General features: G+C 38.3%; 1 protein-coding gene across 3 annotated transcripts; it reads left to right on the plus strand.

The window, feature by feature from the left end:
• The first annotated feature begins 2266 nt into the window (after nucleotides 1-2266).
• On the plus strand, nucleotides 2267-7198 carry LOC133732397 (endoplasmic reticulum oxidoreductin-1-like). Of its 3 annotated transcripts, XR_009857086.1 has the most exons (12): nucleotides 2267-2361; nucleotides 2488-2661; nucleotides 2752-2883; nucleotides 3483-3741; nucleotides 4148-4258; nucleotides 4488-4606; nucleotides 4906-5010; nucleotides 5104-5306; nucleotides 5413-5536; nucleotides 5783-5979; nucleotides 6086-6239; nucleotides 6850-7198. XR_009857086.1 is itself a non-coding variant. In XM_062159941.1 (11 exons), the coding sequence occupies exons 1-11, from the start codon at nucleotides 2329-2331 to the stop codon at nucleotides 6105-6107; spliced, it is 1479 nt and encodes a 492-aa protein (XP_062015925.1). In that variant the 5' UTR covers nucleotides 2267-2328; the 3' UTR covers nucleotides 6108-6353. The 3 variants fall into 3 exon arrangements, 2 of the variants coding, with proteins under 2 accessions (XP_062015925.1, XP_062015926.1); XM_062159941.1 differs by lacking the exon at nucleotides 6850-7198 and having other exon boundaries at nucleotides 6086-6353; XM_062159942.1 differs by lacking the exons at nucleotides 4906-5010; nucleotides 6850-7198 and having other exon boundaries at nucleotides 6086-6354.
• The last annotated feature ends 6560 nt before the right edge of the window (nucleotides 7199-13758 follow it).

The following is a 13758-nucleotide window of genomic DNA, read 5'->3' on the forward strand; positions in this document are numbered from 1 at the left end:
ACTATACAACCTAGCTGCAGATTGATACCCCCTGCAACTTGGTTAATTTCTAGTTATTTCAGTTACAGAAATTAACGTGGCAGATCGAGGGTTGAAGGAAGATTAATAATAAAATAGAGATTGAAGATATCAAGTACAGAAATATATAATCTTCAAATTCAGATAGTTGAAATAAAAGAAACCAATTTGCCATTGAATATATAACCAAGTACTGCAGCGGGCAACAGAAGTAATGTTGCTAGCTGTGTTCATGTGAGACAAATAATGTTAAGTTGATTTTAGACTAATAATGTTAGATTCTTCATTAGCTTAAAGCTTTGACATGTGGATTTTAAGGATTTCCAGTAACAAAAGTTTCTGCAATAACAAGAAGTGATTATTTTAGTCAATGATTTTGCTCGTTTTGGTTGTTGTTGTCTTGTTGAATCTCAAAAATTTAGGCCCAAGCTTGGTTTGCAACATCTTGGTGGCCCAAACTCCTTTATCATTTGGTGAATTCTTTTAACAATGAATTTCTTTCAACTCTTTTTAGGGTTTTCGCTTGGGGAATCAAAAGAACTTGTGAAGTTTTCCGTCGATTGGATCATCAAAGAGAGACAAGCTATGATACTTGTGGGTATCTCATACACTCATTTACAACTATTTGAACAAAAAATTACAATTATTTGAACCAAAATTACAACATTGAGAACAAAAATTACCATATTCATTTACACTATTTACATATAGTTAAACAAAAATGACAACATTGAGAACAAAAGTTACCATATTCATTTGCACTATTACATATAGTTAAACAAAAATTACAACATTGACAACGAATTTGTTCAAAAGCTTGTAACAATGTCGTAAGAGGTGTAATTACTATTATTAGAACTAAGATTACACAAAATATGACTCAACATTACCACTCTGACAACAAATTTGTTGTCACTTTTGTAAATGTGGATATGAGATACCCACAAGTACACTAGAATTTCCCCATCAGAGAATAATATTGCCAATATATGATTCATGCTTTAATATTGCCAATATATGATTCATATATATATATATATATATGAGGGCCCTTTGAGTGAGGGATCCCTTTTTTTGGTCTTTTCTAGGGATAGGGCATTAGACCAACTTTTCGATCACATTTCGGCATCTCAACCATTCAGTTTTTGGGTCCTCATGTATAGATCATTTCTGCAAATTTTCAGCCAAATTGATTCTTGTTAAGGTATCAAACTAGATTAAATCAATGGACGAACCAAATCTGTCAAATTTGAACCGTTCATACTTATAATTATAAGTCGCCGTTTTGAATGCCTTAACGATCACCGATTTGGCTGAAAATTTGCAGAAATGATCTATACATTAGGACCTAAAAACTGAACGGTTGAGATGTCGAAATGTGATCGAAAAGTTGGTCTAATCCCCTATCCCTAGAAAAGACCAAAAAAAGGGATCCCTCACTAGAAGGGCCCTGTGTGTGTGTGTGTGTGTGTGTGTATATATATATATATCAAGTTTTCTTCTTGCATCAAGCTCATTAAAATCATATTCTCCGGTCTTGACAATTGCAGACCAAAACCTTATTAGTTACTAGGGCTGGGCACGACATACACCACATACTGTTGCTATTTTGCCGGTGGACAATTGAAGTGCTCCGGTGACTATGGCGATGACCTTGGCAGCGGGTGGTGACCACTGTTGGCTGCAAGTATACTTGGACCACTTGGGCTGGGTCCTTTCGCAAAGGATTGGGAATGGGCTGCAAATATAATCGTAAACTCTTCCAATCTTTTTTCTGCTTTGCTTACTTAAGGAATATTCAGTATATTTTAATTATGTATAGGAATCTGTCATAGTTTAGTAAGCTCTTAGAATAAATGAACTTCAGTATGTACAATGGATGATACTGGTCTGTCATTAGATACTTGATCACTGATTTGGATGCAAGTATAGAGATCTTTTTATATGTGTCGTTTTAGCTTTGGGATTAATGAAATCTCTTTTACCTATAAAAAAATCAAAATTCAAATTTGATAAAAATAACTAAATTTACAGAATTAAATTGCATTACAAATAAAATAAAATTAAAATTGTCTGAAATAGGAAGGCTAGGTCCGTTCCATAACTAGCAAGTACGCAACGGTGCTACTGCTTTCCCATTGGCGCGAGCACGTCACCGTTGACAGACTTAACTAGCGGACGTTGACAAATCAAGACTATTAAAACCCACTCGCACAAAAGAAATTTCTGTCACACCGTCCAATCCCTTCCGACCACGTTTCAGTTACCCAATTCATTTCTTCCGTGTCTCTACCTCTCGCCTCGGTCACTATGTCTCTTAGTCCTTCGCTACAGCATTGGCGCGTAAGTTGTGTTCCTGGCTATTAAATTGAATTGGACTTTCCAAATCAAAGCCTAACGTTGAACTCAAAAAGTCTTTTATATACAAATGTAGTTGCAGACATTGATATCTTTGATGCTTGATTTTAGGAGGATTTGGTGGAATTGGAGATGGTGAAGGAGAAGAATGTGAAGAGATGGGTTTTAGTGGGTGCTGTGATTGTGGTCTTATTAGCCATAGCTCTCACCTCTACCAGAGATTTTAATTCTAAACTCAACCTTGCTCTGTTTTTCAAGAATCCCAGTTCCTGCCAATGTCCTCAGGTAAGACTTGGATGTGCGGATGTGCATGTAATTGAGTTCATTGTCATGGTTTCTTTTGTTGATTTTTGAGTTATTTTTGTGCGAGTGTAGGATTCAAAGAAATACAGTGGCATTGTTGAGGACTGCTGTTGTGATTATGAAACGGTGGACAGTGTTAATGCAGAAGTGTTGCATCCTCTGCTACAAGAGATTGTTAAAACTCCGTTTTTTCGATATTTTAAGGTGTGCCGCTTGAGCCCTCTTGATGTTTTTTCTATTATTGGGTTTGATTCACATTTGGCTAACTAATTCACAAGGTGAAGAGCTATTTTGAGCATTTCAAGGGGTTAATGATGCTAGTCACATGAATTCTTTATCTTTGACTCGTTCTTATGTGTATGTATGCTGGCATTAGAGATTTGAGGGCCACATAATGATTAATGACCTCGTATACCCAGAACTGGTTTGAATGGAATACACTGGTTAGAGAGGGCTCAGTAGACGGTAGTGGTAATTGGATTCATTGTAATTCTTGACAGCATTGTGTAAAGTGGTATGACTTTTTTGCATAAAAGTTGTAGACTTGTGTATCCGAAATAGGCAAGCACCAAACTTTCTTCATTTCCTGTTATTTGCCTTACTTATCCCAGATTTTTACTTGGAGTTCTGGTATAATCATACATTTCTAGCTGTCAGTAACAAAAAAGAAATTTGGAATCGATATGTGACTATGTGAACTTTCTATTGACATTGTGCTTCCTCATATTATAGTAGTGCTTTAGTAATATTGTCAGTCTCTGTGTTTACCTTGTGGGAGCTTATGTACTTGGTTCATTTGATAGGCCAAGCTGTGGTGTGACTGTCCCTTCTGGACTGAAGATGGTATGTGCCTCCTGCATGACTGCAGCATCTGCGAATGCCCAGAAAATGAATTTCCGGAACCTTTCAAGAGGCCCTTTCACCGTGGCCTTCCATCCGACAGTTTGGTTTGTCAAGATGATAAGCTGCAGGGGTCTGTTGACCGCACTCTAGACAGTAGAGCTTTCAGAGGCTGGATTGAGACAGATAACCCTTGGACAAATGATGACGAGACTGATAATGGTAATTCACTGAATATTATCTTTGATCTTATGCTTCCTAGTATTAACGTCCTTAGTAAAGATTTTATTTGTTGGAAGCTGGAGTACACACACTGGAATTTTAGATGCGAAAGTCATTATTTATAATTTAGTGTGGAATGCATATGCTATATTATGAGAGACATCAGAAACCAATGAAGACAATAGGCTTGCATTTTAAATGACAGAACTAAATATTTTGCATCTTCCCATTTATTGAATGTAGGTCATGGTTTATGGTATATGTAGCAAACAAATTCTGAATGAAAAACTGCCTCAGTCTTTATTCTGTGTTCATTTCTCTCAATGAAAAAAATTCTTGTTGGAGTAAATAACTGATTTTTAATCATGTTGTTCAGAGATTGACTCTGTTAACTTCTGATCTGCAGATGAGATGACATATGTGAACCTTCTACTGAACCCTGAACGTTACACTGGCTATACTGGTCCATCAGCAAGAAGGATATGGGATGCTGTTTATTCTGAAAATTGCCCAAAATGTGAGTCGAAACTTTTGGTATATCTATTTGGAAAAATTGGATCCTTATTCTGCTTGCTATATTCTATCATTGAAATGTTGGATATTGCTTTCATATTTGTATAGCCAGTCAACTCCAGTGAAGGTGACATGATACAACTTTATGGTGGGAAGTCTAGGTTGAGTATATCAAAATGACATATGCCCTGCTTGAAAACTGTATCAGTGTTGTTTATTTTGCTCTTCTGCAGATTCATCTCAGGACATTTGCCAGGAGCAAAGAGTATTGTACAAATTAATATCGGGTCTTCACTCGTCAATTTCAATCCACATAGCTGCTGATTATCTTCTAGACAAGATTACCAATCTGGTTCTCCTTCTGCCTCATATCATGTGACTATTTTTCTTTTCCCTGCTCATTTTCATCTCATTTGTCCAGTTGAGGGGTTATCAGCATAACTATCAACTTATTTGTTACCCATAACACATGCATTGTTCATTCTTCTATAATCTTCTGCGGTTTCAAAATTGAAAATTCATAGGATTTCAGAAAATTTTCTACAATGAGAATAAAAAGTACTTTAGTAAAGGTATAACCACTAAAAGAATTTATGTCACTGTCTTTGGTCAATATGAGCTGTATATGACCTTTGCACATATAAATTTCAGTGGGGTCAAAACATGGAATTGATGTATGATCGCGTTTTAAAATATCCAGATCGTGTTCAGAATTTGTACTTCGCATTCCTCTTTGTTCTCCGGGCAGTGACAAAAGTAAGCATTTTCTGCCATCCTTTCTGCACCGCATAATCAATTTTCTTATTGTCCCACATTGTACTAATCATTGATGGGCTTAACATCTTGTAGGCTGCAGATTACTTAGAGCAGGCTGAGTATGATACAGGTAATCACGAGGAAGACCTGAGAACAGAGTCTTTGATGAGGCAGCTACTTTACAATCCTAAACTCCAAGCTGCATGTCCCCTACCGTTTGATGAAGCAAAGCTCTGGAAAGGTCAGAGCGGACCACAATTGAAGCAACAAATTCAAAAGAAATTCAGAAACATTAGGTTTGTCTGTGAGAAGTTGCTTCAGTAATTAATATTTTGTGTTGAACTAAACATTGATCACCTTCTTGTCATTCGGTGTTCTAAAAATTTCATCCTCAAATTTCAGTGCATTAATGGATTGTGTGGGATGTGAGAAATGTCGGCTCTGGGGAAAGCTTCAAGTTCTTGGTCTTGGTACTGCATTGAAGATCCTCTTTTCTGTTGATGGTAAAAATCATCAAGATCAACCTGTAAGTTCTTGCAGCTCTCTTATCAAACTCATCTCTCAACATAGGTTTTCTTATTCATCTAAATACCCATTTGTCAGTTTTGACTTGCAAAGATACCGAACCAATTGATCAGGTTATGCTCGAGGTTTTCCAATAGCTTTCCAGCTGAATATCTAGACTTTGTTTGAGTTGCCTTCTTAAACAAGTTCTTTAGAGTTGGTGAACTTGAACCATCTCTTTCTCTCTCATTTTTCTTTGCATATGCAGCTGCAGCTGCAACGAAATGAAGTGATTGCTCTCGTAAATCTGCTAAATCGACTCTCTGAATCTGTCAAATATGCTTGTCAAAGCGGACATTCAATCAAGAAAGTAGCGGAAGGAGGACGAGTTGTTGAACCTTATTCTATACAAACAATCAGTACATTGCAAAGAATATGGGAGGCGGTGATCCCAATCAGGCTTAGGTATATCACTATTGGTATTTTACATTGCTTCCAATCGTTGGTCTTCTGGATTCTGGTTATAGGCATGTAACACTGTTGCTTACTAATGAATGGTATATTTTTGCAGGTTAGGGATGTTAGCACTGTAACAATTCTAGAGCAAATGTAAAGCATACACTGAGTCACTGACTGGAGTATGTCTATGATCGATCATTTAATATCAGATGAAATCATGGACCAAGTTTTGAGAATTACAGATAAAAAGCTTCAACCATACACTGGTAAATCCCTGCATGTATTTTTGGGACCCATAATTGCACAAAATGCTGGAATAATGTCAAGCAGCCAATATATATATATATATATATATACAGTCCGGCTACGGTGCGGACGTCCGTACCGTGCGGATGGTACGGATTTCCCTTTTTCCCCCACTTTCCGATCACATTTTTACATCTTAACCGTTCAGTTTTTAGGTCCTAATGTATAGATCATCTCTGCAAAATTTCAGCAAATTTGGTGATCATTAAGGTATCCAAAACTGCAAATTACAACAATGTATATGAAAGGTTCTGGTTCGACAGATTCGGTTCGTTCGTGTAAATTGCAGTTTTGGATGCCTTAACGATCACTAAATTGGCTGAAATTTTGTAGAGATGATCTATACATTAGGACCTAAAAACTGAACGGTTAAGATAAAAAAATGTGACCGGAAAGTGGGTGAAAACAGGAAATCCGTACCGAAATTTCGGTACGGACGTCGCACCTGAGAAAAATCCTATATATATATATGTATATATATATATATATTTTTTTTTTATGCCAGTTGAACGAATTTGTAGACGACATCCTAAATCTTGGCGGTTTTTCGTTGTGATTATATTAATTTAGGACAGAGCTTACATCAGAATGAATTCCTGAGAACGTGGTGAATACCTAAACTGAACTCGGTGAATTTTCCGAGTTTTAGTTGATCCAGTTTATGAACAAAATTATAGACCAAACCAAAGCTGGAGTTGGCATGGCAATCAGAGATACAATACCAAAGTTGAAATTAATGGGAAGCTACTTTCAGATGCAACTGAGGCTTCAATACTGACAGCAATAATTCGTGATATAGTGATATGGCCCAAATGATTTCCTACAAATGTAATGTAGAGGAAATAAATGAACATATGAAAATCAATTACAGAAAACTAAATAAAAATCAGTTGTAGACATATCTTAAGTTCACTCAGTGAGCTAGGAAGCCTTCCCCCACCAAACTATATATGTTCTTAAATCATCATTTCTGTTTTGTGTAATAACCTATATTTAACAACTTACTCTAGCTATCAAATTTAATTAGATGATCAAATAGTTTCCCATGAAGCTGAAATTTTGAGTGCAAGTTTTGTAGATAAACCAAAAAGATGTGCGGCTCCGATGATTTAATTGCATTGCACAATGAGTCGGAGTGATGATGTCCTCACTTTTATTTAAAAGATAATATGTGTGTGTGTGAATTAAGGAGTCTAACCTGCACTTCAATATTATCGCCAAGAAAATTGTTGAAAAGCAGCAAAAATTCCTTATCAATAGTAGCACTGACAGCTACATGCAAAGGGGTGTTTCCTCTTCCTCTTTTATCTACTTGATCTTTAGTCTCCTAAGTTCAGGTATCTTCACAATGTATTCAACAACTATACTTTGTGCACCTAAAACTGCAACATGAAGAATTGTTTGGTCGTTGGCAGTGAGACACTCGCAAGTTATGGTCGACATCCAATCAACTCTGTCATTACTTCGATGTGGCCTACAAATGCTGCAATATGAAGAGCTGACATTCCAGATTTGTCCAAGATGTAAGGAGTACTATTAGAACCGTAACAGTGCATCATCATTAATCGAGTTGCTTCAACATTCCCTCTAAATGCTGCGTAGTGTAGGGATGTCCTAACCAAAGAATCAGCTTCTTTGATTTTATAAGGATATTTGGACACCATAATCACCACAATCCCAGGCATATTATTGAAATTTAATTTGAGGATATTTGGACACCATAATCACCACAATCCCAGGCATATTATTGAAATTTAATTTGTTGGAGTATACATTGATTAATAATTTGGATGATGAATTTATAATTTTTGAATGAAACGCATTTTCAGGTGATGTCGGGCTGAATTGAGTCGAGGCGACTTTAAACAATTCAACATGCAGATTGGAGCATCCATCTCCAATTTTTTTTTTTTTTTTTGATCAAATAAACAACTCAAATGTTACAACTAGTCTTTTTTGAGTTGAACTCACAACCTCTCACTTACAAAGAGGAGACTATGCCACTAGATCGACCAAATGCAATAGCACTTGTTTTTTGTTTGTCACATTTATGCAAAAATTAATTAAAACCTAAATTAAGAATATTAACTTTAGGGGAAATTACTGGTCACACCCTGTACTTTGGGTGCGCCAACAGTTCAGTCCTTAACATTCTAATTTTAACAAATAACTCTCCAGACATTCAAATTTCACACCATTTAGTCCAAAATAACCATTTTACCCCTCTTTTTTTTTTTTTTTTTTTTTTTTTTGTAAATTCTTCTCTCTTTTTTTGTTTGTTATTTTTTCTGCTTCTCTCTCTCTCTCTCTCTCTCTCTCTCTCTCTCGCCTGAGCCTCCCTCGTCATTCGGCCGCAAACTTGATGCCGTGGAAGCGCGAACGCGATCCGACCGTTCCACCCTCCATCAGGCCCCTATTTCGGTAAAGACATGCCACTCCTCCCTAGATCGGAGCTAGACATCCCAATCTCAATCGGAACGATCTGATCAGAGCAAAAAACCGACCTGATCCGAACAAAACCAGTAGATCCCAGCGAAGCCGCCACCCGATCCTACGACCCCAACTCGAACCAATCACGGGGCCGTCTGCAACCCATTTGAGCATAGGATGACTCCGATCTTGCTTGCCTGCTCTCCAACCACCATTGCCCTTCGTTGTCGGAATCTTCAAACGAATTAGAAAGGCTCATCATCGCCCCGCATCCTCTTCTTCGACTAGACTCCTCATTGTTGAACACTAGGTCCCTCTCTCTCTCTCTCTCGACTCAGAAAGACGACGCCGGAAGATTCAGAGGATGCGATTAGCCAAGCCGGAGTCCCCGTGATCCGATTAGCCGCCGGCGAGCCCGATTTCGACATCCCTTCCGTCGTGGAGCTTGAGAAAATGGCGGAAGAACAAGACGAAGCTCCCATACTTTGCTCTGATTCCACCACACTGAAGCTTCCTGTTCATCTGGGTAAGTTTCCACTGGAGTTAAATGTCAATATGTGTAAGTGGGCTTGGTTCAAAATTTAGGATTTAAGTCTTTGTTTACTGTTTTTGATAGCATTTAGGGTTTAATGAATTCAATAACTTAAATTTGCATGATTTTTGTAGAGTTAGAGAAAGAAAGTATTGATCTTTATCTAGTTGGAATGTTTTGGTTTCTTACTCAAATCTTTTATTCAAAAATTGAATGAAAACATAGCTTATGTTAGGTTCATTAATATGGTGTGGGAATCAATAATGTTGGTTTGGGTTGTTGAAATCTTGTTTTACTTTCAATTTTTGCAGGATTTTAGTGATTTGATTCCTACAGTTAGGAAGTGGGGTTCTTGATTGTGGAGGGAATATATAGGTGGAATTTGGGGCTATTGAATTAGGATTCTATGATCAAGATGAAGACGCATGCTAAGGGGAGAGGAAATGGGAGAGTCACTGTGCAACAGGTGGTTTTCGAGCTCAAACAAAAGATGGTTGTTGCGCTGAACAAGCTTGTTGATCGGGATACTTACCAAATAGGTGTCGAGGAGCTTGAGAAAATGGCGGAATGCTTGAACCCAGATGGGATTGCTCCATTTCTGTCATGTATTTTGGATACAGATTCGGAACAAAAAAGTTCTGTTAGAAAGGAATGCATTAGGTTTGATGGGTAAATTGGTGAGGTATCATGAGGGGCATGTCAGAATGCATCTTGGTAAGATGGTTGCAGAGAGAGAGAGAGAGTGAGAGAGAAGCAGAAAAAATAACAAAAAAAAAAAAAAAAGAGGAAGTGAGAGGTAAAATGGTCATTTTGGACCAAATTGTGTGAAATTTGAATGTCCGGAGAGTTATTTGTTAATTTTTTTTTTTTTTTTTACTTTGTCAAGGGGAACCCAAAGGCTTCCTAGGCCCAAGATAAACCCATTCGGCGCATGTGAAAGACTGAACTGTCGACGCACCCAAAGTACAGAGTGTGACTAGTAATTTCCCCTTAATTTTATAATGTTGCTCCAACGATTTGAAACTCTAGCCAATCTAAAGGAAAAATTTTACAAATAGTACCCGAAATAAAGTCCATTCATCATTTTGGTACCTCAATTTTTAAAACTATAACAATGGTATCTCAACATTGAAATCCCACACAATATTGATGCCTTCCGTTAATAACGCCGTTAGGGCATATTTTTTCCATGGGCAAAATCGTCTCTAGCCCTAGTTTTGAGAAAAAAACCGTTTATTATTATTTTTTTCCTGCCGCCACCCTAAACATTTTTTTTTTCTTCCGGCCTCGTCCAGCCCCATGGACTGCCTTCGTTTTCCTCCAGCACCGAAGATCGGATTCGTCGCCGTTCTAGATCAACGCCAAGCCTGACCTCGCCCGCACAGACGCTCGCCTCTGCCCAACCGCCTCAAGCTCTGCACTGCCGAGCCGACTCTAGCCCTGCACCGCCGGAGCACGCACGGACCAGCAAGCACCATACCTGTCCTGGAGAAGACTCAGTGGAACCTGAGCTCGGCGCAGCAACTCCAGCCAAGTCCCGGTGCCCCAGACCTCTTGGCCAGCGCTTCCTCCGTCAGCCGGCCTCCATTACCACACCCACCACCGCCCCATATTTGCCCAGAAAGAACGAACCAGAAGGAAGAAGAAGACGCGGAAAAAAAAAGAAAAAGAAAAAAGAGAAAAGAAAAATTCCCATGGAGAGACGATTTTGCCCATAGAAAAAATCGGCCCTAACGGCGTTATTAACGGAAGACATCAATATTGTGTGGGATTTCAATGTTGAGGTACCGTTGTTATAGTTTTAAAGATTGAGGTACCGAAATGATGAATGGACTTTATTTCGGGTACTATTTGTAAAATTTTCTCCAATCTAAAACATGTAATATTTGAAAGGAAAAAGTTACTCCTCATACATTTCATACTTACAATATCTGAAGGAAAATTAAAATGCTAAATTAAACAATTATATAATTAAGGAGCCACTACTCCCTATCTATTTCATTTGAGTAAACAACCAAGAAGAGAAATGCCAAGCATTATGCACAGAGTGACAATTGGTTGATTCTCTCTCTCTCTCTCTCTCTCTCTCTCTCTATATATATATATATATATATATATATATATATATATATATATGGGAGAAATATCACTTTGGTCATCGAACTATGGGTCGCTCGACACTTTGGTCATCCAACTTTTAAAAATTTCATTTTGGTCATCGAACTATATCACTGTATATCACTTTGGTCATTCCGTCAGTTTTCTCTGTTAACTCCAGGGGTATTTTGGAGATGAAATGTTTTACCCGCCATTTTTATAACTTAATCCAATTTTCCCCGCCTAAACATAAAACTTCATCCAATTTTGCCAACTTTTCCCTCCTTTTATTCATGCATTTATCATCAGTAATGAAAGCATACAACAGAGAAAAATAATCGAGTCAGAGAATGATTCAAAGTGAGGGAACATAAGAGGAAGAAAAATATTGATTTAATAAATCGAGGAATTATAAAAGGAGGGAAAAGTTGGCAAAATTGGATGAAGTTTTATGTTTAGGCGGGAAAAGTTGGATTAAGTTAGAAAAATGGCAAGTAAACCTTAAAATCTCCAAAATACCCATGGAGTTAACAGAGAAAACAGACGGAATGACCAAAGTGATATGCGATGATATAGTTCGATGACCAAAATGAATTTTTTAAAAGTTGGATGACCAAAGTGTCGAGCGAGCCATAGTTCGATGACCAAAGTGATATTTCTACCTATATATATATATATGAGGGTCCTTCCACTAATTCTTTTTTATTTTATTTATCTTTTCTAGGGATAAGGCATTAGACCAACTTTTTAATCACAATTCGACATCTTAACCGTTAAGTTTTTAGGTCCTAATGTGTAGATCATTTCTGCAAATTTTTAGCCAAATCGGTGATCGTTTAAGTATCAAACTAGATTAAATCAATGGACGAACCAAATCTATCAAACTTGAACCGTTCATACTTATAATCTTAAGTCGTCGTTTTGAATGCCTTAACGATAATTAATTTGGCTGAAAATTTGCAGAAGTGATCTACACATTAGACTTAAACTGAACGGTTAAGATGCCAAAATATGATCGAAAAGTTAGTTTAATGCCCTATCCCTAGAAAAGACAAAAAAAAAAAAAGTTTCTCTCACTAGAAGGGCCTTGTACACACACACACACACACACACAGAGCTGTTCAGAAGAGGACGTCCGCACTTCCGGCCTCGATCAGGCAGCGCTGCGGTTGCCCGTGGCGAACCAGGTCTCGATGTCAAGCTTTTTCTTGCTATTGGAGTCGTCGATGAAGAGTTCGAAGTCGACCTCGATGGGCTTCCATGGTTTCAAGCGAGCTCGCCGCTCACCCCTTCAATTCCGATCAGCTGAGCCTTCGCCTTGATGGTGGCGCCGTCCGGGATGTCCAGAGGGTTCTTCCGGCAACCGCAGCACCACCATCGCCTCCTGATTGAGGCCGGAGGAGGGACGTCCGTACTTTTGCGTCTGTGCGGACATTCGCTTCTGATTCGGCGCACGCACACATGCGCGCCCACAGACACACAGACACACACACGCTCAGTGGCGGAGCCACATAGGGGACATTGGGTCCCGTGACCCAGTAAACTTTTTATTTTATATGCAGTTAGAGTTACCCAATAATATAAGCGGCTTGCATAGTGTAGTGGTCTGACACCTTTTTCCTACATTGCAGGTCTAGGGTTCGATTCTTGCTAAGCAATGTTGGAAAAACCCATGCAAGTTGCCAAGAACAACGGGGACTCCTTGGTGCTGTTAACTGAAGAACACAACTCAGGGCATGCTTTCATCAACAAAATCACCACTCCGCGGTGACCGGATTGGGCAGCAACATGCAATGCTGTATGCATTTCCAAATTAGTGAGTTGAAATAACTTTTTATAAGATTCCGCATAAGTTGATCCTTTCTCCTGATCATTTGCTTTTCGAATATGTAGCATTTTTGCATTTCGATGAGGAAGTCAACCACTTCATCACAACCTTCTCTGGCAGCAATGTGCATGGGCGTGTCACCCATGTTGTTGACGGCCCAAAACAGCGGATGAGATCGTTTGTCAAGAGGGATGTCTCTGAAGAAATTGATCTGCTCGAATTCAGCTGCAAGGTGAAGGACATTGTTGTCTTTAGTGGTTTGATGACTGAGAAGATCAGATGATACATCACCATCTCTAATTCTTTGTAAGAAACCAACATGAGGGACGTAGCCAAGATGTACATTTGGGGTGGGCTAATTTAAGGCCTGCTTACAAGATTCTTTTTTCTCTTCCAGCTAAATCAAAGTTAGAGCATTGATTAAGAGCAAGTTCACCAGCACATTTATACTATCTAAAATATTGAAAGAATTTTGGGTTGCCCTTCACATGAATACATCCCTAGGATTTAGGATGTTAAGTTCAGTTGGGTTAGAATAATAAGTAATTTTTTTTTCTCGATAAAAGCACAGAAGTTCTAAAATGATTTGAGT

Source organism: Rosa rugosa, chromosome 2 (assembly GCF_958449725.1).
Source record: "Rosa rugosa chromosome 2, drRosRugo1.1, whole genome shotgun sequence".
NCBI classification, from domain to species: Eukaryota; Viridiplantae; Streptophyta; class Magnoliopsida; order Rosales; family Rosaceae; genus Rosa; species Rosa rugosa.

Excerpts from the sequence above, each read along its gene's own strand:
- LOC133732397 (XM_062159941.1), top strand. The coding sequence starts at position 2,329 with ATGTCTCTTAGTCCTTCGCTACAGCATTGGCGC. Across the intron at positions 5,011-5,103 it reads TTCTCCGGGCAGTGACAAAA|GCTGCAGATTACTTAGAGCA; the intron begins GTAAGCATTTTC and ends AACATCTTGTAG. Across the intron at positions 5,980-6,085 it reads GTGATCCCAATCAGGCTTAG|GTTAGGGATGTTAGCACTGT; the intron begins GTATATCACTAT and ends ATATTTTTGCAG.